The 24,280-nt window shown below is 40.7% G+C and overlaps 1 protein-coding gene across 3 annotated transcripts in view; it reads left to right on the forward strand.

Moving 5' to 3' along the window:
- The window catches only part of PKP2 (plakophilin 2), a 123,211-nt gene that overhangs the window by 85,702 nt on the left and 13,229 nt on the right, over positions 1–24,280 (forward strand). For all 3 annotated transcript variants that reach the window (XM_009003647.5, XM_002752378.6, XM_054238178.2), the window contains exon 9: positions 665–838. In XM_009003647.5, the coding sequence (XP_009001895.4) occupies positions 665–838 (174 nt within the window). The remainder of the gene's footprint in view (positions 1–664; positions 839–24,280) is intronic.

Genomic DNA, 24,280 nt, shown 5'->3' on the forward strand with positions numbered 1-24,280 from the left:
TCATTGCTTTCCATTGAACCATACTGCTTTATGCCTTATAGCTTAGGAAATAAGCTTAAATACGCACAGCCAGTTGTATATAAATTGTTTTTATTAAAGTCAGCCCTGATATTTGGCTTTGGGCATTCTAAAAACAAACTTTGGACCTACTAAAAGCAAACCTCATAGAAAGGAATACATACTTATTTCCATACTGATACGGAAACTAAAGGAATGTAACCTCTTCTCCTTCTCTGAGTATCTTGGTATTTGTGGAGACCAGCTGGTAAATTTAGAACCCTGGTACTATCCTGGACACTTTCACAAGACTCTGAGGGAACAGGCCTGTTTTTCTTATCTACAGGGTTGTGACTAATTTAGCTTTTAGGTCAACAGCAGCCTGAAAACCATTCTAGAATGGCCTATGCTTAATTTTCTGAATTTTCTCTCACTGTGAAATATCAAGTTAGGGGTGTGGAGTGTTATTAGGAAGAAATAATCATCATGGGCTAAAAGTTAAGTGATTAGAAAGAAATTATATGTATTTGCTTTTAAATTTTCTATTTCAAGGGCTTCTTGTGCAAATTATGAGTCTGGACAGTATTTCTGGTCTCTTGGTTTGAGTGTGAAACTGTAACCATCACCTGACGTGCATTAATTCTGGATTCCTTTTGTGTGTGGTCAGCAATACCAGGACCTGCCGATGCCAGAAGAGAAGAGCAACCCCAAGGGTGTGGAGTGGCTGTGGCATTCCATCGTGATAAGGATGTATCTGTCCTTGATCGCCAAGAGCATCCGAAACTACACACAGGAAGCATCCTTAGGAGCTCTCCAGAACCTCACAGCTGGAAGCGGACCAGTGAGTTCTGTGCTTCATTTCCTACTTTTTAAAATAATGATATTGTAGACACACCTACATTAGATTAAAAGTGAGGTAAGAGAAAATGGTTTCTTACTTTAGTCAAGACAATTCTCAGAAATTACAGAGGGTTTCGGTCTCAGCTTTTGCAAAGTCAAGTCAGTACAGTTAGAGATATCAGAATCATGCCTTAAACTGGTCTAAGCAAAAAAAAGGAAATTTTTCACTTATGGAACTGAGAAGTCTAGGGTGGATCTTCTTTCTGTCATGACTGGACTTAGGGGCACCGGTGATTACAACTGTGACTCTCCTCATCTCTGTGCTTGGTTTTCCTCTGCTGGGTTTGTTCTCAAAGGCTCTGTCCATAGGGTAACAAAGACAGCCATGAATTATTTCAGGCTTACATTTTATCAGACCAGTGTCCCCCACAAGAAACAAACTACCATTTTTCCAGTAGTGTTTTTAAGAAGTCAAATATGTCTCGCTGGCCTGGCCCATTTCAGAACCAGCACCTGTGTCTATGAGGCTGTGATGTTCTCATTGGCCAAGTCTGGATAATATGCCCAGATGTGAACCTCCAGGGGATGGGTTTGATGGGATGAGGGCCACTGCCACTTGTACCGCAGGACTGAAAGGGTAAAGGAGTGCTCACTAATGGAAAATCAGACCGTTATTACCAAAGGAAGGAGGAATAAATGCTGGGAAGGCAAAAACAGCAGCAGATGTCTACTGCAGTATGGAGTTGGAAAGGACATCTGTGCTTTTGTGTCCTAGAAATTCAACTACAAAATAAAGAGCTGATCCTCTTTCCAGATGCACCTACTTTATACCAGCAAAGTCAAAATAATTAAACAGTAAAAGCGTATTCCCTTCCCCATGTATTTTACAGCATTCCTATATATTACGGTATTCTGTAAGTATTTAATGATTTAAACTAAGCTTGTGTTCTTTGCCTTTGCCTTGGTCAGGTCATGAAATTATTAGAATAAACTCCCCCCAGATAGCTCATTGTCTGTCCAGTCTCCAGTTATCTCCAGAGAAAAGCACTCTTGTCAGTAGCAAAAATTATTTGTTTTACTCGAGAAACCATATTTATTCTTTAATATGTGTGTTACACAGAAGTTTGTTCTCCGTTTTGAGTAAAATTTTGAAATGCTAAAACTAACATTTCTCTTCCCTTAGCATTATGGTTAAGAATGCAACCAAACTTCCATCTGTTTGGCTTTCTGCAGACTGTACTTGGTTACACTGAGACAGAGACTGGGAACTACCAGGGAGCCCTTAATAACACAGGGACATTAATTAATTATGTTATTTCCCATTTTCCTATGCTAGGTCTATGCTAGGTTCCCAAAAACCATTTTTTTTACTTTGTTGAACTACAGAAGCCCTCTTATTAATTCCTAGCCAACATAAAAGAAAATTAAATTGGGGTATGGGGGTGTGTTTAAGCTTGCTGTGGTCTGAGTCTAGTTGAGTATAAGCTAAACCTTTAAGCTTGGATTTTAGCCTCCTCCATTCCAAGAGCCTCCCACAGAATCTAGACCAGGGTGCTTTCATTTTTCTGAGGATGCAGTGATATTTGTGCCACTTAAGCTCTGAATATGTACTGTATTACGTAGTTCCTAAGTTCCTTCATTCAGTTGCTGAACAAACATTCCTTTGAGTGTGTTACATAACAGACACTAGCAGTCATGGTGTGGGTTACACAGCAGAAAATAAGACAAATCCCTGTGTTTGCTAATAGTCTAACTGGGAAGAAAAACAAAAATTTAAAGTACTAGGAAAAACTTCATAACTGCCCTAATTATATCAAAGCATTTAAAAGCATACATACCTAGCCTTAGATATGACTATTGGCTATTTCCCTCCCTTTAGGAGGGAGTATTTAAAGGGAAACCTACACTCCCTACTACAGTCAGGGAAATAGCCAATAGTCATACCTAAGAGGCCATCCCTAAAGGGAAGCTTACACTAAACGGATATTGATTCATACCCAAGGTGGTTAGAATTGAACTTGACTAGAGATTTATAAGAGAAAATCATTAGCATCATGGGACAAATGTGAGGCCCCTTTGTTCTTTTTTTTTCTTTTTGAGACAGAGTCTTACTCTGTCACCCAGGCTGGAGTGCAGTGGTGTGATCTCAGCTCACCACAACCTTAGCCTCCCAGGTTCAAGCAATTCTCCTGCCTCAGCCTCCTAAGTAGCTGGGATTACAGGCTACCACACCTGGCTAATTTTTGCATTTTTAGTAGAGACGAGGTTTCACCATGTTGGCCAGGCTGGTCTCAAACTCCTGACCTCAGCTGATCTACCTGCCTCCGCCTTCTAAAGTGCCAGGATTATAGGCGTGAGCCACCACACCCAGCCTTTCTTTATTCTTTTAAGTTACAAGATGCTTTTTAAAATTTTGACATACGTGTCCTTTTTAATCAGTACTTTTCCTATTTTTATATGCTTAGATGCTATGATAAAGATCTCTGGCTTTATAATTTCAAACAAGGAATCATTGAATAGGAAAATATGAAAATTAGGTTATACACATAGTACCAGAAAATATCCAGTCCATGGCCATATGGTTATAACTGAGATAGCACTGAGCAATTAATGACCATGTGCCTTATGTGGCAAAGAACTCAAACTGAAATAAATAGCTTCCTAAAAGACAGATTATATAATTCACATACAAAATTATGACAGTAATTTATAGTTAGTTAAAGTATGTTAATTTAAGCTTTACTCGTTCAGACATAATGGTCATTCTAATAGCAAAAGGATGGAATAATAAAATTTATTTATGTAGCAAACTCTGTAAATATAAATTAAAAGATTAAACATTGCATAGTAAAAGTTAAAAGTCATTGAAATAAAGTATTTTGTTTTTTGTTTTTTGAGATAGAGTCTTATTCTGTTGCCCAGGCTGGAGTGCAGTGGCACGATCTCGGCTCACTGCAACCTCTGTCTCCCGGGTTCAAGTGATTCTCATGTTTCAGCCTCCCGAGTAGTTGGGATTACAGGCATGCGCCACCACTCCCAACTAATTTCTGTATTCATAGTAGAGACAGGATTTCACCATGTCAGCCAGGCTGGTCTTGAACTCCTGACCTCAAGTGATCCACCCACCTTGGCCTCCCAAAGTGCTGGGGTTACAGGTGTGAGCCACTGCACCCAGCCTGAAATAAACAGTTTTAAAAACACTTAATTTAATACCGATTGGAAAAAATGAAACATGGACTCAGCGGCCCCCAACCTTTTTGGCACCAGGGACTGGTTTCGTGGAAGACAGTTTTTTTCACAGACTAGGGGCTGGGGAGAGATGGTTTCAGGATGAAACTGTTCCACCCCAGATCAATTAGATTCTTATAAGGAGCACACAGCCTAGATCCTGCCATGTGTGATTGGGTTCATGCCCCTGTGACAGTCTAATGCCACTGCTGATCTGACAGGAAGTGGAGCTCAAGCAGTCATAATGCTCACTCAGTGCTCACTTCCTGCTGCGAGGCTGGTATTGTGGCCCAGGGGTTGGGAGCTACTGCCCTACCACATACCTTATCCAAAAATAAATACCAACAGGAATGAAATCTAAATATGAAAGGTAAAACAGTAAAGATTCTAAACAATTACATGGAAGAATATCGTGACCTGGAATAGGAAAATACTTCATTAAAATGAACACAGAGTACTAGACTTAAAATAAATATTTGAAAAAAATGACTATATTAATTAATAACATGCTGTCAAAAGACGTGAACACATTTAAAAGGCAAACTACAGAGTAGGAAAAGATTTTCAACACATATAAGTAACAAACGTGGGTATCCAGATAATATAGAAGAGTTGAGATAATAATAAATAAACAAAACATGGACAGCCCAATAGAATAATAAAAGGACAAGAGACTTACTAGACAGTTCACGAAGGATAACATTGAAATAGCCAGCAGTCATAAATTGTTTCCCATAGTCGATGTCCGGAATGGTGTTTCACAGGTTTTCTTCTAGGATTCTTACATTTTGAGGTCTTACATTTAAATCTTTAATCCATTTTGAATTAATTTTTATATATAGTGAAAAGTAGGGTGCCAGTTTCATTCTTCTGCATATGACCAGCCACTTATGCTAGCACCGTTTATTGAATAGGGAGTCCTTTCCCCATTGCTTACTTTTATCAACTTTGTCAAAGACCAGATGGCTGTAGGTGTGCAGCTTCATTCCTGAGTTCTCTATTCTGGGACCTAATTAAGCTAAAGAGCTTCTGCACAGCAAAATAAACTATCAGCAGATTAAACAGACAGCTTACAGAATGGGAGGAAATGTTCACAAAGTATGTGTCTAGTAAAGCTTTAAATCCAGAAATCTGTAAGGAACTTAACAAATTCAGCAAGCAAAAACCAAATAATCCTATTTAAAAAGGGAGCAAAAGACATGAGCAAACACTTCTCAAAAGAAGATATACCAGTGGCCAAAAAACATATAAAAATGCTTGTCATCACTAATCATCAAATCAACACTACAGATGCCATCTCACACCAGTTAGAATGGCTGTTACTAAAAAATCAGACAGATGCTAGTGAGGCTTAGGAGAAAAGGGAGCACTTACATACTGTTAGTGGAAATGTAAATTAGTTCAGCCACTGTGGAAGGCAGTTTGGAGGTTTCTCAAAGAACTTAAAACAGAGCTACCATTTCACCCAGCAATCCCATTACTGAATATATATCCAAAGGAAAATAAATTACCAAAAAGACATATGCACGCGTATGTTCATCACCATGCCATTCATAATAGCGAAGACACGGAATCCACCTGGGTGCCCATCCATGGTGGATTAAAGAAAATGTGGTACATATGCACCCTAGAATGATACACAGCCATAAAAAAGAGTAAAATCACATTCTTTGCAGCAACGTGAATAAAGCTGGAAGCCATTATTCTAAGTGAATTAATGCAGGTACAGAAAAACAAATACCACAGATTCTCACTTAGGTGTGGGAGCTAAACATTGGCTACTCATAAAGATGGCAACAGTAGGCACTGGGGGCTACAAGAAGAGAGAGAGAAGGAGGGGGAAAGGGATGAAAAACTAACTCTTGGGTACTGTGCTCCTACCTGGGTGACAGGATCATTCATATCACAAACCTCAGCATCACACGACATACCCATGTCACAAACCTACACATCTATCCCCTGAATCTAAAAGTTGAAATATTTTTTTAAAAGGCCAATAAACATTTGAAAACATCGGTTCAACCTCATTAGTGATCAAGGCAATATGAATTACAAGTGTTATTTGCGAACAGTTGACCAGCTAATTAACAGCCATTCTCACATACTTAGAAAAGCTAGAATACAGAATCTCTACTTGGTAGATCTGTTGATTTTCCTTATGGAGCATCCTACTTCAGACTTTCTCATTTCCCTCAGTGAATCGGAATTAGTAAAATTTTGCCATGCTGTCTCCAAGGTGAGCAAACACCATTTAAGGAATCAAACCTCATCTAGAGTCACATGTTTTCATTGATTGTTTTTATGAATTAACATGAAAACATCAATGCTCTTTATTATATCTAAGCATATGTCATTAAATGGTATAGTGTGATACATATATAAAGCGAGATTTTAATTCTAAAGAAATTCTCATGTTTTAAAACAAAAATTTTAAGCAACATTTTGTGACTTTATTTGATTCCTCATCTTGTTTTCAAGTATATTCTGAGATGATAAATCTTCGGGGAAACTTTATAGCATATTATTGATACAATTCAGGTCAGTAAACATTTGTATAGGACCTGTCATGTGCAAGGTACCACACAAGGCACTGAGGTGGAGAAAAGATGGATAAGATACATTTCTTTCTTTCAAGAGGCTAATGAATGGTCTAGTAGGAGAGATAGGAAGTTTAGGAGAGTTGTAACCTAGAGAGTTAGGGAGTCGTGGTAAGGGAGGAAGGGAAGGAAAATGTCAGGCTGTAGAGCACTGTATGAGCCATACTAAGATGTTTGAACATCATTCTGAAGGCAATGGGGAGTCATGAAAGGGTTTAAATCTCAGGTGTGGAATGTAATCAGATTAAATTTTACAAGGGAGATTTTGGTGTAAGACTTTGAAACCCCCACTGGTGTTTAAGAAACAGTAAGTTTACCAGCAACATTAATTTCCTGATAGAGGTTGAAGGCCATCATTTGCAGATTGGTTCTTCTGCAAATACACTGTTCACCCTAGCAATATTTGGTAGACAAGTATATAATCAGAAAATCGAAAAGTTAAGTAGACCCTATATTGCAGTTTTAATAGGTGAGAGAAAAATAAGCTGCAATGGCAAGATTATTGAGGGTGTTGGAACTTTTTTGTGTGTGTGTGAGATGGAGTCTCACTCTGTCGACCAGGCTGGAGTGCAGTGACAGAATCTCGGCTTACTGTAGCCTCCACCTCCTGGATTCAAGCAATTCTCCTATCTCAGCCTCTTAAGTAGCTAGGATTACAGGCACCCACCACCATGCCCAGCTAATTTTTTGTATTTTTAATAGAGATTATGTTTTCACCATGTTGCCCAGGCTGGTCTCAAACTCCTGACTTCAGGTAATCTGCCTTCCTCAGTCTCCCAAAGTGCTGGGATTACAGGCTTGAGCCATAGCACCCGGTCTGGAAAGATAATATTTAATGTGATGGTTCGTGTACCCTAGTCTATATAAGAAAGTTAACACAGGAGAGAATTGATAACTTGAGGTATAAGGAATGAAGATTGGGTAAAGGGACTAAAGTTCTTGATGAGGCTGAAGAGAAACATGGTAGGGAGGGAGGGAGAGCAAGGAAGACGGGAAAATCTATTCAGAGCCTGACATTCTGAGTTTATGTTTTCAGAGGCACATAAGTGAACACAGGCCCTGTGTGACCATGGACGTGAGTGGCTACTGAATAGAAAAGATGCAAGTCAGGGACTTTGGGGAAGTCTAGGAAGTGTGAGGTAATCATTTTGGTGACATATATGAACAGGAGGTAGCGAAGGCTGTGAGCTGGGCTTCAAAGCCTCCAGTGAATGTTGAGGAAAGAACAGTAAGCCTTGCGATAGTAAAGAAAATGCTGTGGAGGGTGATAGAGCTGGACTGCTATGACCCAGAAGAGCAGGACTAAGCATGTGAGGGAAGACGTAGTAGCGTAGAAGCACATTTGGGAAGAGAGAGGAGTGCCAAACCCTGTATTCTCCTGGCCCAGAATACAGGAGTGGTGTCAAATAGTCTCTTCCCTGGGTGGCTACAGGGGAAGGATTCTTGTAGAGGAGAGCAAATAGTCTAACAGAATGTTCTGCAAATTAATGAAAGACAGATTTTAATTTGTTTATAATAGAACAAACATTATAAAATTACTATTATAAAATAGTAATTAAATTCCTTTGAGTCATGAACACTTTGAGAGTCTAATAAAAGTTATGTTTTAATAACTAATAAACAGAGTATTGTAACTGTATCTAACGATTACATGTTTTCTTCTTTCTTTTTTTTTTTTTTTTTTTGAGACAGAGTCTTACTCTGTGGCCCAGGCTAAAGTGCAGTGGTATAATCTCAGCTCACTGTAACCTCTGCCTCCTTGGTGCAAGAGTTTCTCCTGCCTCAGCCTCCTGAGTAGCTAGGATTACAGGCAGACACCACCACTCCTGGCTAAGTTTTGTATTTTAAGTAGAGATAGGGTTTTACCATGTTGGTCAGGCTGTTCTCGAATTCCTGACCTTGTGATCTACCCACCTCAGCCTCCCAAAGTGCTGGGATTAAAAGTGTAAGCCATCGTGCCTGGCTTTTTCTTTTTCTTTTTTTTTTTTTTTTTTTTTTTAATTTTTTATTGGATTTTAGGTTTTGGAGTACATGTGCAGAACATGCAAGACAGTTGCATAGGTACACACATGGCAGTGTGTTTTGCTTCCTTTCTCCCCTTCACCCACATTTGGCATTTCTCCCCAGGCTATCCCTCTCCCGCTGGCCCTCCCCTTTTCCCCCCAATAGACCCCAGTGTTTAGTACTCCCCTCCCTGTGTCCATGTGTTCTCATTTTTCATCACCCCCCATGAGTGAGAATATGCAGTATTTCATTTTCTGTTCTTGTGTCAGTTTGCTGAGAATGATGTTCTCCAGACTCATCCATGTCCCTACAAACGACACAAACTCATCATTTCTGATTGCTGCATAATATTCCATGGTGTATATGTGCCACATTTTCCCCATCAATGGGCATTTGGGTTGATTCCAGGTCTTTGCTATTGTAAACAGTGCTGCAATGAACATTCGTGTGCATGTGTTATAGTAGAACGATTTATAGTCCTTTGGATATATACCCAGTAATGGGATTGCTGGGTCAAATGGAATTTCTATTTCTAAGGCCTTGAGGAATCGCCACACTGTCTTCCACAACGGTTGAACTAATTTACACTCCCACCAACAGTGTAAAAGTGTTCCTTTTTCTCCACATCCTCTCCAGCATCTGTTGTCTCCAGATTTTTTAATGATCGCCATTCTAACTGGCGTGAGATGGTATCTCAATATGGTTTTGATTTGCATTTCTCTGATGACCAGTGATGATGAGCATTTTTTCATATGCTTGTTGGCCCCATATATGTCTTCTTTCATAAAGTGTCTGTTCATATCCTTTGCCCAACTTTGAATGGGCTTGTTTGTTTCTTTCCTGTAAATCTGTTTGAATTCTTTGTAAATTCTGGATATCAGCCCTTTGTCAGATGGGTAAACTGCAAAAAATTTTTCCCATTCTGTTGGTTGCCGATTCACTCTAATGACTGTTTCTTTTGCCGTGTAGAAGCTGTGGAGTTTGATTAGGTCCCATTTGTCTATTTTGGCTTTTGTTGCCAATGCTTTTGGTGTTTTGTTCATGAAGTCCTTGCCTACTCCTATGTCCTGGATGGTTTTGCCTAGATTTCCTTCTAGGGTTTTTATGGTACCAGGTCTTATGTTTAAGTCTTTAATCCATCTGGAGTTAATTTTAGTGTAAGGTTTCAGGAAGGGGTCCAGTTTCTGCTTTCTGCACATGGCTAGCTAGTTTTCCCAACACCATTTGTTAAACAGGGAATCCTTTCCCCATTACTTGTTTTTGTCAGGTTTATCAAAGATTGTATGGTTGTATATATGTTGTGTTGCCTCCGATGCCTCTGTTTTGTTCCATCGGTCTATATCTCTGTTTTGGTACCAGTACCATGCTGTTTTGATTACTGTAGCCTTGTAGTATAGTTTGAAATCGGTAGTGTGATGCCCCCCGCTGTGTTCTTTTTGCTTAGAATTGACTTGGCTATGCGGGCTCTCTTTTGGTTCCATATGAAGTTCATGGTGGTTTTTTCCAGTTCTGTGAAGAAAGTCAATGGTAGCTTGATGGGGATAGCATTGATTCTGTAAATTACTTTGGGCAGTATGGCCATTTTCACGATATTAATTCTTCCTAACCATGAACATGGAATGTTTCTCCATCTGTTTGTGTCCTCTCTTATTTCATGGAGCAGTGGTTTGTAGTTTTCCTTGAAGAGGTCCCTTACGTTCCTTGTGAGTTGTATTCCTAGGTATTTTATTCTTTTTGTAGCAATTGTGAATGGCAGTTCATTCTTGATTTGGCTTTGTTTAAGTCTGTTATTGGTGTAGAGGAATGCTTGTGATTTTTGCACATTGATTTTATATCCTGAGACTTTGTTGAAGTTGCTTATCAGTTTCAGCAGTTTTTGGGCTGAGGCGATGAAGTCTTCTAGATATACTGTCATGTCGTCTGCAAATAGAGACAATTTGGCGTCCACCTTTCCTATTTGAATACCCTTTATTTCTTTTTCTTGCCTGATTGCTCTGACTAGAACTTCTAGTTCTATATTGAATAGGAGTGGTGAAAGAGGGCATCCTTGTCTAGTGCCAGATTTCAAAGGGAATGCTTCCAGTTTTTGCCCATTCAGTATGATATTGGCTGTTGGTTTGTCATAAATAGCTTTTATTACTTTGAGATACGTTCCATCGATACCGAGTTTATTGAGGGTTTTTAGCATAAAGGGCTGTTGAATTTTGTCGAATGCCTTCTCTGCGTCAATTGAGATAGTCATGTGGTTTTTGTTTTTGGTTCTGTTTAAGTGGTGAATTACGTTTATAGACTTGCGTATGTTGAACCAGCCTTGCATCCCCGGGATGAATCCTACTTGATCATGATGGATAAGTTTTTTGATTTGCTGTTGCAATCGGCTTGCCAATATTTCATTGAAGATTTTTGCATCTATGTTCATCATGGATATTCACCTGAAGTTTTCTTTTCTTGTTGGCTCTCTGCCGGGTTTTGGTATCAGAATGATATTGGTCTCATAAAATGATTTGGGAAGTATTCCCTCTTTTTGGATTATTTGGAATAGTTTCAGAAGGAATGGTACCAGCTCCTCTTCGTGTGTCTGGTAGACTTCGGCTGTGAACCCATCTGGACCTGGGCTTTTTTTGTGTGGTAGGCTCTTAATTGCTGCCTTGACTTCTGACCTTGTTATTGGTCTATTCATAGTTTCAGCTTCCTCCTGGTTTAGGCTTGGGAGGACACAGGAGTCCAGGAATTTATCCATTTCTTCCAGGTTTACTAGTTTATGTGCATAGAGTTGTTTGTAATATTCTCTGATGATGGTTTGAATTTCTGTGGAATCTGTGGTGATTTCCCCTTTATCATTTTTTATTGCATCTATTTGGTTGTTCTCTCTTTTCTTTTTAATCAATCTGGCTAGTCGTCTATTTTGTTGATCTTTTCAAAAAACCAGCTCTTGGATTTATTGATTTTTTGAAGAGTTTTTCGTGTCTCTATCTCCTTCAGTTCAGCTCCGATCTTAGTTATTTCTTGTCTTCTGCTGGGTTTTGAGTTTTTTTGATCTTGTTCCTCTAGCTCTTTCAATTTTGACGATAGGGTGCCAATTTTGGATCTCTCCATTCTCCTAATATGGGCACTTATTGCTATATATTTTCCTCTAGAGACTGCTTTAAATGTGTCCCAGAGATTCTGGTATGTTGTGTCTTTGTTCTCATTGGTTTTGAAGAACTTTTTTATTTCTGCCTTCATTTCATTGTTTATCCAGTCAACATTCAAGAGCCAGTTGTTCAGTTTCCATGAAGCTGTGCGGTTCTGAGTTCAATTCTGAATTCTGAGTTCTAACTTGATTGCACTATGGTCTAAGAGGCTGTTTGTTATGATTTCAGTTGTTTTGCATTTGCTGAGGAGTGCTTTACTTCCAATTATGCAGTCAATTTTAGAGTAGGTGTGATGTGGTGCTGAGAAGAATGTATATTCTGTGGATTCGGGGTGGAGAGTTCTGTAAATGTCTATCAGGTTTGCTTGCTCCAGGTCTGAGTTCAAGCCCTGGATATCCTTGTTGATTTTCTGTCTGGTTGATCTGTCTAATATTGACAGTGGAGTGTTAAAGTCTCCCACTATTATTGTGTCGGAGTCTAAGTCTCTTTGTAAGTCATTAAGAACTTGCCTTATGTATCTGGGTGCTCCTGTATTGGGTCCATATATGTTTAGGATCGTTAGCTCTTCTTGTTGTATCGATCCTTTTACCATTATGTAATGGCCTTCTTTGTCTCTTTTGATCTTTGTTGCTTTAAAGTCTATTTAATCAGAGATGAGAATTGCAACTCCTGCTTTTTTTTGCTCTCCATTTGCTTGGTAAATCTTCCTCCATCCCTTGATTTTGAGCCTTTGTGTATCCTTGCATGTGAGATGGGTTTCCTGGATACAGCACACTGATGGGTTTTGGCTTTTTATCCAATTTGCCAGTCTGTGTCTTTTGATTGGTGCATTTAGTCCATTTACATTTAGGGTTAATATTGTTATGTGTGAATTTGATACTGCCATTTTGATGCTAGCTGGCTGTTTTGCCCCTTAGTTGTTGTAGATTCTTCATTATGTTGATGCTCTTTAGCATTTAGTGTGATTTTGGAATGGCTGGTACTGGTTGTTCCTTTCTATGTGTAGTGCCTCTTTCAGGAGCTCTTGTAAAGCAGGCCTGGTGGTGACAAAATCTCTGAGTACTTGCTTGTTCGCAAAGGATTTTATTTTTCCTTCACTTCTGAAGCTCAGTTTGGCTGGATATGAAATTCTGGGTTGAAAGTTCTTTTCTTTAAGGATGTTGAATATTGGCCCCCACTCTCTTCTGGCTTTCAGTGTTTCTGCTGAGAGATCTGCTGTGAATCTGATGGGCTTCCCTTTGTGGGTGGGTGACCTGACCTTTCTCTCTGGCTGCCCTTAGTATTTTCTCCTTTATTTCAACCTTTTCGAATCTGACGATTATGTGCCTTGGGGTTGCTCTTCTTGCGGAATATCTTTGTGGTGTTCTCTGTATTTCCTGCATTTGAGTGTTGGCCTGTCTTGCTAGGTGGGGGAAATTTTCCTGGCTAATGTCTTGAAGAGTATTTTCCAGCTTGGATTCATTCTCTTCGTCACCTTCTGGTACACCTATCAAACGTAGGTTAGGTCTCTTCACATAGTCCCACATTTCTTGGAGACTTTGTTCATTCCTTTTTGCACTTTTTTCTCTGATCTTGGTTTCTCGTTTAATTTCATTGAGTTGATCTTCGACTTCTGATATTCTTTCTTCTGCTTGGTCAATTCAGCTGTTGAAACTTGTGCATGCTTTGCGAAGTTCTCGTATTGTGTTTTTCAGCTCCTTTAATTCATTCATATTCATCTCTAAGTTATCCATTCTTGTTATCATTTCCTCGAATCTTTTTTCAAGGTTCTTAGTTTCTTTGCATTGGTTTAAAACATGTTCTTTTAGCTCGCAAAAGTTTCTCATTATCCACCTTCTGAAGTCTAATTCCGTCATTTCGTCACAGTCATTCTCTGTCCAGCTTTGTTCCCTTTCTGGTGAGGAGTTTTGGTCCTTTCTAGGAGGCGAGGTGTTCTTGTTTCGGGCGTTTTCCTCCTTTTTGCGCTGGTTTCTTCTTATCTTTGTGGATTTATTCACCTGTCGTCTGTGTAGTTGCTGACTTTTCGGTTGGGTCTCTGAGTGGACACCCAGATTGTTGATGATGAAGTATTTCTGTTACTTGGTTTTCCTTCTACCAGTCTAGCCCCTCCACTGTACGACTGCTGAGGTCCACTCCAGGCCCTGCTTGTCTGGGGTGCACCTATAGCAGCTGCGGGACAGTGAGGGATGCTACCAGTTTCTTTTTCTGCTATCTTTGTCCCAGAATGATGCCTGCCAAATGTTAGTCTTTTGGGTATAGAGGGGTCAGGGAGCTGCTTGAGGAGACCGTCTGTACTTTATAGGAGCTCAAGTGCTGAGCTGTGAGCTCTGTTGTTCATTCAGGGCTGTTAGGCTGCTACGTTTAGTTCTGCTGCAACAGAACTCATAAAAAAAACCCTTTTTTTCTCAGATGCTCTGTCTCGGGGTTGGGGGGGGTTGGGGCTTTCTTTGTGAGTGTCCGTTGTGCTGTCCTGCCCAGCTAGGAGGCAGTCTGGTCACTATTTGCCTGCCAAGGCTCCGCCCTGCTGGTGTGAGGTTCGCCCTGTTGCTGCGGTCTCCGCCCTGCTGCCACGGGCTACACCCTGCGGCGGAGTCTCTCTGTTGTAGCGGGTTGCCTTGGCAACGGCAGGCTGCGTCAGCAATGGGCGTGTACCTCAGTAGGGGCGGATTGCCTCGGTAATGGCGGACGCCCCTCCCCCACGGAGCTGCACCATCCTGGGTTCAGCTGTGCCCTCAGGGAACCTCTCCACCAGGAGCGTTTGGAACCGCCGTTTTGTTTGTCCCACTGCGCTACCCCAAACACTGTGTCCCCGGAATCTCTTGGGCTGGCTCACTGTCCAAGTCCCGTTCAGTCTCAAGTTCAGCCCTCTCAAGTGTCAGGTTGCCGGTTCAGCAGGGCACCCGGACCAGTGCGCTTTGTGCGGAGCGCTGTGTAGTGCTACTGCGCTACCACGCCGGCTGCACCGGCTGCCCGCTGCACCAGCCAAAACCTCTGCCTGGCGTCCCATGTCTCTTTTATACCTGGGAATTTCCCCATTCTGTGGGCAACAAAGATCCATCTGGAAATGCGGCCCTGACTCACCCTCTCCGCGCATTCACTGAGAGCTTCAATCCTGGGTTGTTCTCACCGCGCCATCTTGAGTCCTCCCCCAGCTTTTTTTTTTTTTTTTTTTTTAACAATTACGTGTGTTCTTCCTTCTTTTTTTTTTTTTTTTTTTTTTTGAGATGTGTCTTGCTTGTCACCCAGGCTGGAGTGCAGTGGTGCAATCATGGCTCACTGCAGCCTCAACTACCAGGGTTCAAGTGATTCTCTCCCACCTTGGCCTCCTAAGTAGCTAGGACCATAGGTGTACACCACAACACCCAGCTAATTTTTTTTTTTAATCATTTGTAGAGGCAAGGTCTCACTATGTTGCCCAGGCTGCTCTCAAACTCCTGGCCTCAAGCAGACCTTCCATCTCAGCCTCCCAAAGTGCTGGGATTACAGACATGAGCCACCAGGCCCAGCATCTTCCTACGATTTTTAATATTGAAAGAAAAAAAGATACTAAAGTATAAAAACAATAAGGCATGACGATCATTTATTTCATTATATATTAAACAGGCTCAGTTTAAAGTAAGTTGATTAGCATTAAAGTCTTATCTGAAGTCCCAGAATGAACTTGAAATGATTGTACTTCCCAGTGTTTATACATTTTCTCCCACTGATCTGATCATCCTGTTCCTAAAATCCAGACATCCGTGTGAGAGTTCACTAGGGGTCCTTATGCCTTAGTCTTGACAAGCCATCTGCTTTCTGCCTAGTTTTTATTTGTTTGCTTCTTTTGGGATTTTGTTTAGTTTAGTTTTTTGCTATGGTTTTGTTTAGGGTTTTTGTTTTGTTTGTTTATTTGGTCACTATTGGGCTAACACTGACCATTATTTGGATTTAGAACCTTCAATCTTGTGATGAATTGGTTTTGAAAACTGCAGGCTACATTTTTTTTTATTTCTCCAGTAAGCTTTTAGAAGTCAAGGTATTTTATATTTTCAGAAATAAAATCCTCACCTTCAGACTGACCATGCTCATGATCATTTACAACTACAACCAAGAATAACAAATTCAAGGACAGCAATCAAGTTAACCTGGACTTGACAGAATAGATCCAAACTTATAAGTGGGTTACAGAAAACCAATTGGCGAGTCACGTGTATGGAAATCATAATGGGTTTTCCCATTTAAAGTTAATAATGGCTGGGCACAGTGGCTCATGCCTGTAATCTCAGCACTTTGGGAGGCCAAGGCGTACAGATCATTTGAGGTCAGGAGTTCAAGACCAGCCTGACCAATATGGTAAAACCCCACCTCTAACTAAGAATACAAAAATTAGCTGAGCATAGTAGTGGGCACCTATAATCCAAACTACTTGGGAGGCTGAGGCAGGAGAATCACTTAAACCCAGGAGGCAGAGGTTTCAGTGAGCCAAGATTGCACCACTGCACTCCAGCCTGGTGGCAGAGTGAGACAACATCTAAAAAAAAAAAGAAAGAAATAGTAAATTACCCAGTCTGTAAATTTCCAAAAGCTGAACAAGAAGAAACAGAAAAGATGACTAATCATCAACCAGTAAATAAACTGAAATGATAATGAAAGACATCTCCCTTTAAGATTTTTTTCTCAGCTCAGTTAGCTCTCTGGGTGAACACAGATTCCATGTCACCGTGGAAATGAGTAGCAGATATATAGGAATGTAGGCTGAGCAAATCTAATCTGAATTTTCAAAATCTGAAATGCTCCAAAATCCAAAACTTTTTAGCACCAGCATGACAACACACATTGAAAATTTTATACTTGACATTATGTGACGAGTCACAGTCAGAACACAGGCACACAATACACAGTTTACTCAGCATCCCCAAGCAGAAAAAAAAACCCTCCCAGCTCCCTTCAGCTGCCATATATCCTTTCCACACCCGCAAAAGATAGTAAAATGGCCTATGTGCAGGCCAGGCATGCTGATGGCAGGTTTTCCACAATGCCCCACATGGGGCCAAGACCTACCTGCGTGACTCAACTGTGTTTTCTTGCTTACTCTTTACTCTGTGATGTAAAGATATTGTTGAAAATGACAAAATGAGTCAGGTGCAGTGACTCACACCTGTAATCCAGCACTTTGGGAGGCCAAGGCAGGTAGATCATGAGGTCAGGAGTTCAAGACCAGGCTGGCCAAGATGGTGAAATCCATCTCTACTAAAAATACAAAAATTAGCCGGGCATGGTGGCAGGTGCCTGTAATCTCAGCTACTTGGGAGGCTGAGACAGAGAATTGCTTGAACCCAGGAGGGAGAGGTTGCAGTGAGCTGAGATCACACCGCTGCACTTCAGCCTGGGCAACAGAGTGAGACTCTGTCTCAAAAAAGAAAAAGGAAAATGACAAAATGGCCTGCAGGTACCCCTCAGGGTAACAGTATAAAAAGAAGAAGTATTTATGTTTACCTATAGCACAGAAAGCCAACCTGTTGAAGAAACTGGACAGGAATGTGTGAAACGTCCCTATATGACCTGAAGAAACAGAAGGTTACACTGCTGACGTTCTATGCTGAAAGTGATCAACAGAAGTTAGTGAAGATTAGAAAACTCCATAAAGCTAAACATGAAGATCTTGATCATGTATTGAAAGTGTGAATCTGTCCACATCACGGTGAATACGTACTACATAATGGTATCCTGACCATGAAACAAAGATCATAATGAGCTGAAAATTAAAAGGAACTATGTATAATCAATAGGCTGCTTGCAGAAATTTAAGAAAAGACACAGCATTACATGTTTAAAGATTTGTGGTCATAAAGCATCTGCTGATCACAAAGCAGTGAAGAAATTTACTGAGTTTGCCAAAGTCATGGCTAATGAAAATCCAAAGCCAAAACAAGTCTATAATGTGATGAAACATCACCGTTTTCTACAGGCGATGAGACAGCACCTACTAGAATCAAGACCGCCAAGGACAGAATAACTATGCTGGGATGTGCTAATGCATCAAGCACATATAAGTGGGGTGTTAGATAAAAGCTTATGTCCTCACTGTTTTCAGGGAGTGAATTTCTTACCAGTCTGTTGTTATGCTAACAAAAAGACATAAATCACAGGGACATCTTTTTTGACTGGTTTCACAACCAGTTGGTGCCAAGTGGCTTATGCTTGCTGCAGGGAGGCTCGACTGGATGATGACTGCAAGATTTTGTTCTTATGTGACAACTGTTCTGTTCATCTCCCAGCTGAAATTCTCATTTTAAAAATGTTTATTCTATGTACTTCCCCGCAAATGTGACTTCATTAATTTAGCCCTGTGATCATAATATCCTTAGATCAATAAAGAGTAGATTTAAGAAAACACTTTCTTGAATAGCATGCTAGCTAGCAGCAGTATGCAGAGGTGTGGGTGTGAGAAAGTATTCAAACGGAATTTAGCATGTATACAGCATATGTAGCATATACGGAGATGCTGGATATGCTATTGCCATTGCTTGAAACATAGTGACTAAAAACACAGGTGTGCATGCCTTACATCGCTCTGGCCTACAACTATGTCCAGTGGTGACAATGAACAAGGTGGCAACTTTGAAGGATTACATATGTCAAGTGAGAAAAAACATGGAGTCTGAACTTCTTACCTTTGCAAAAAAAAATAGACCTTTAAAGTCCATCAGTAAGCTGGAAGAAGTGAACACTGAAGAAGTTTTCAACGTTGATAACGAGGCTCCCCTTGTTCATTCACTGACCAATGGTGAAATAGCCAAATGATTCCAAATAAGGTAATTGTGATAATAGTGATGTTGATAACACCGCAGAAAACGTGCCTGTAGATGACAGGGTGAAATTGTGTGATGGGCTTATTGAAAGACTAGAGCAGCAGGCATTTATAACAGAACAAGTCATGTCTATTTATAAATCAATGAGAGACTGCTAAAATAAAAACCATTGTTAAGTTGAGGGCCAAGAGAGTCCATGAGAAGCAGCCGCAGTCCATGGCCCAGAGAGGAATGAAAGCAGCGAGTGAATTCAGCACCTTTAACTGAAATATCCAGGTTTTTGCATTGGGACTGACTAGACAATCATCTTGACCCAAGGAGAATGAAGAAAAACAGGGCGGGGCAATGGCCCACCCAGGAGCCTCATGGAGCCAAAGGAACCCCCACCCCCAGTGAAAGAAAGCGATGACTGATTGTGCAACCTGCCCAGGAAACCATGCTTCTCCCACAGATCTTTGTAACCCATGGATCAGGAGATCTCCTCATGAGCCTATGCTACCAGGGCCTTGGGTCTGATAAACAGAGCTGTGTGGAGTCTCCGCACAGGGACACACAGAGGCAAACATTCTACGTACTCTGGCCCCAAAATTCCCAGCAAAATGACAACTCCCTTTGTACATTCCCCTAAGAAAGGGGCTGAATCCAGGGAGCCAAACAGCATTGTTCCGTGGGCCCGACTTCCACAGCACTTCACAAGTTAAGACCCCACTGGCTTGGAATTCCAGCCAGCCAATGGCAACACAGTGAGTCTGCCTGAAACAGAAGAGAGTTCCCTGGCGAAGGGGTGGCTTCCATTTCTGTGGTTTGGTCAACTCCACATTTCAGCCTGCCAGCTCCGGAGAGTCCAGGTGGCCCATTTGAAGAAGGAGAACCCCCAACACAGCACAGCTGCTGTTCCAGATTGTGCCCGCCCAAACTGCTTTAAAGTGGAACCCTGATTCATTCCTCCTCACTGGGCAGGGCCTCCCTGTGGGGAGCCTTCAATCACTCCAGCCAGTCTTATATAGACAGAGCTCTGGTCTCTCCCTGGGACAGAGCTCCCAGCACTAGGGGAGGCCACCTTTTCTGTGGTTCAGTCAACTGAGCTGTTGGTTCAGCCAATTAACCTGTTCCAGCTTGCTTACTCTGGAGAGTCTGGGCAGTCCAGATGAGGAAGGGTCCTCCCCAACATAGCACACCTGCCCTATAGCCAGACTGCTTCATAAATGGGTCCCTAATTCTGTTCCTCCTGACTGGGTGAGACCTTTCAACAGCCATCTCCAGACACCTCTGACAGGAGCATTTGGGCCAGCAGCAAGTCAGTGCCCACCCTGGGATGGAGTGTCCAGAGGAAGGAGCAGGCTGCCATCTTTGCTGCTTCACAGCCGTCACTGTTGATACCTCCAAGTATGGGGAAAACAGAGGCAACCAAGGTCTGGAGCAGACCCCCAGCAAACCACATCAGCCTTGTGGTTGCTAACAGTCTGTAGCCTTACTGTTAAAAGAAAAACAAACAAAACAACATTAACAAAAGAGACCCCACAAAAACCCCTTCAGAAGTCAGCAGCCTCAAAGATTGTAAGTAAATAAGCCCACAAGATGGGAAAGAATCAATGTAAAAATGCTGAAAACTCAAAAAACCAGAGTGCCTCTTCTCCAGATGACTGCAACACTCTCCAGCAAGGGCACAGAACTGGGCTGAGGCTGAGATGGCTGAATTGTCAGAAGTAGGCTTCAGAAGATGGGTAAACTTCACTGAGATAAAGGAGCATGTTGTAACCCCATGCAAAGAAGCCAAGAATCATGATAAAACAATACAGGAACTGATAACCCGAATAGACAGTTTAAAAAAGAACATAACTGACTTGATGGAGCTGAAAAATATAACATGAGAACTTCACGGCACAATCAAAAGTATCAAAAGCAGAATAGACCAAATGGAGGAAAGGATCTCAGAGCTTGAAGACAACCTTTTTGAAATAGGACAGGCAGATAAGGATAGAGAAAAAAGAATGAAAGGGAATGAACAAAACCTCCAAGAAATGTGGGATTACATAAAGATACTGAACGTACGACTGACTGGAGTACCTGAAAGAGACAGGGAGAACAGAACCAAGTTGGAAAACATACTTTAAGATATTGTCCAGGAGAATTTCCCCAACCTAGCAAGACAGGCCAACATTCAAATTCAGGAAATGCATAGAGCCCCAGTAGGATATTCCATGAGAAGTTCATCTCCAAGATACATACTCATCAGATTCTAGAAGGTCAAAATGAAAGAAAAAATGTTAAGGGCAGCCAGAGAGAAAGGACAGGTCACCTACAAAAGTAAGCCCATCAGACTAACAGCAGACTTCTCAACAGAAACCCTACAAGCCAGAAGAGATTGGGGGCCAATATTTAACATTCTTAAAGAAAAGAATTTCCAACCCAGAATTTCATTTCCAGCCAAACTAAGCTTTATAAACAAAAGAGAAATAAGATCTTTTCAGACACGCAAATGTTGAGGGAATTCATTACAACCAGCCTACCTTGCTAAAGCTCTTGAAGGAAGCACTAAATATGAAAAGGAGAAACCATTACCAACCACTATGAAACCACACTGAAGTACACAGACCAGTGGCACTATGAAGCAACCACATAGACAAGTCTGCAAAATAACCAGTTAGCATCATGATGACAGGATCAAATTCACGCACAACAGTACTAGCCTTAAATGTAAATGAGCTAAATGCAACAGTTAAAAGACACAGAATGGCAAGCCTGGATAAAGAACCAAACTCCATTGGTGTGCTGCCTTCAAGAGACCCATCTCACATGCAAAGGTACACACAGGCTCAAAATAAAGGGATGGAGGAAAATTTACCAAGCAAATTGAAAAACAGAAAAAAGCAAGGGTTGCAATACTTGTTCTGATAAAACAGACTTTAAACCAACAAAGATTAAATTAAAAAGAAAAAAAAAAGGTATTACATAATTTTAAAGACAAAGAAGGGTATTACATGATGGTTCCATTCAACAAGAAGCACTAAGCCAGCTCTGGATCATCAACAGAACTCTCCACCAAAAAACAACAGAATTCATTCTTCTCCTCAGCCTATGGAGCTTACTCAAAATTTGTTCACATAATCACAAGTAAAACACTTCTCAGCAAATGCAAAAGAACTGAAATAATAAAAAAAACCATCTCCAGATTACAGCACAAACAAATTAGAATTCCAGATTAAGAAATTCACTCAAAACCACATAACTACATGGAAATTAAACAACTTGCTCCTGAATGACTTGTGGATAAATAATGAAATTAAGGCAGAAGTCAAGAAGTTATTTGAAATTAATGAGAAAACGAGATGCACTGGGCGTGGTGGCCAACGCCTGTAATCCCAGCACTTTGGGAGGCCAAGGTGGGCAGATCACGAGGTCGAGACCATCCTGGCCAACATGGTGAAACCCTGACTCTAAAACAAAAGAGAGAGAGAAAGAGATAATATACCAGAATCTCTGAGACACAGCTAAAGCAGTGTTAAGAGGGAAATTTATAGCACTGACTGCCCACATTAATAGGCTAAAAAAGATCTCAAGGTAATAACCTAACATCACAACTAAAAGAACTAGAAAACCAAGAGGAAACAAACCCCAAAGCTAGCAAAAGGCAAGAAATAGCCAAGATCAGAGTGGAACCGAAGGAGATACACACACACACACAAAACCTTCAATAAAAATCAACAAATTCAGGAGCTGTTTTTGGGGGAAAAGTTAATAAAATGATCTGCCAGCTAGACTATTAGAAAAGAGAGAAGAATCAAATAACACAATAAGAAATGATAAGTGGGATATCACCACTGACCCCACAGAAATACGTACAACCATCAGAGAATACTATAACTACCTCTATGCACATAAACTGTAAAATCTACAACAAAAAATGGATACGTTCCTGGACACATATACCTCCCAAGACTGAACCAGGAAGAAATTGAATCCCTTAGTAGACCAATAACAAGTTCTAAAATTGAGGCAGTGATAAATAGCCTACCAACCACAAAAAGCCCAGGATCAGACAGATTGACAGCTGAATTCTGCCAGAGATACAAAGAAAAGCAAGTACCATTTCTATTTAAAGTATTCCAAAAAATTGAAAAGGAGGGACTCCTCCCTAACTCATTGTATGAGACCAGCATCATCCTGATACCAAAACCTGGCAGAGATACAACAAAAAAACTTCAGGCCAGTAGCCCTGCTGAACATCAATACAAAAATCCTCAGCTGGGCACAGTGGCTCACGCCTGTAATCCCAGCTCTTTGGGGGGCTGAGGCAGGTGGATCACCTGAGGTCAGGAGTTCAAGACCAGCCTGACCAATATGGTGAAACACCATCTTTAAAAAAAAAAAAACAGGAACAAAAATCCTCAGTAAAATACTGGCAAACTCAATCTAGCAGCATATCAAAAAGCTTATCCACCACCATCAAGTGGGCTTCATCCCTGGGATGCAAGGTTGATTCAACATTCGCAAATCAATAAACACAATTTGTCACATAAACAGAACTACAGACAAAAACCACATGATCTCAATAGATACAGAAAAGGCCTTTGATAAAATTCCAACATCATTTCATGTTAGAAATTCTCGGTAAACTACTACTGCCCAAAGTAATTTTTAGATTCAATGCTATTCCCATTAAACTACCATTGACATTCTTAACAAAATTAGAAAAAAACTGTTTTAAAATTCATATGGAACTGAAAAAGAGCCTGAATAACCAAAACAATTCTAATTAAAATGATCAAAACTAGAAGCATCATGCTGCTTGACTTCAAACTGTACTACAAGGCTACAGTAACCAAAACAGCATGGTACTGGTACCAAAACAGACACACAGACCAATAGAACAGAATAGAGACTCAGAAATAAGTCTCTATTTATTGGTACTGGTACCAAAACAGACACATAGACCAACAGAACAGAATAGAGACTCAGAAATAAGTCTCTACAACAATCTGATCTTCAACAAACCTGACAAAAGGAAGCAATGGGGAAAGGATTCTCTATTTAATAAATGGTGCTGGGAGAACTGCCTAGACATAAACAGAATATTGAAACTGGACCCCTTCCTTTTACCTTGTACAAAAATTAACTCAAGATGTATTAAAGACTTAAATGTAAAATCTGAAACTATAAAAACCCTAAAAGAAAGTCTAGGCAATACCATTCAGGACATAGGCGCTGGCAAAGATTTCATGTCAAAAATGCCAAAAGCAATAGCAATGAAACCAAAAATTGACAAATGGGATCCAGTCAAACTAAAGAGTTTCTGCACAGCAAAAGAAACTATCATCAGAGTGAACAGGCATCCTACAGAATGGGAGAAAAATTTTACAATCTATCTGTCTGACAAAAGGTCTAATATTCAGAGTCTACAAGGAACTTAACTTTATGAGGAAAAAAAACCCACTTTGGGAGGCCAAGGCAGGCAGATCACCTGAGGTTGGAAGTTCGAGACCAGCCTGACCAACAGAAAAACCCGTTTCTACTAAAAATAGAAAAAAATCAGCCAGGCATGGGTGGGTCGTGCTTAACCCAGGAGGCAGAGGTTACGGTGAGCCAAGATTATGCCATTGTACTCCAGCCTGGGTGACAGAGCAAGACACTGTCTTTAAAAAAAAAAAAAAGTAAAAAGTGGACAAAGGACATGAACAAACTCTTCTCT

This window comes from Callithrix jacchus, chromosome 9 (genome assembly GCF_049354715.1).
Source record: "Callithrix jacchus isolate 240 chromosome 9, calJac240_pri, whole genome shotgun sequence".
Classification (NCBI taxonomy): domain Eukaryota; kingdom Metazoa; phylum Chordata; class Mammalia; order Primates; family Cebidae; genus Callithrix; species Callithrix jacchus.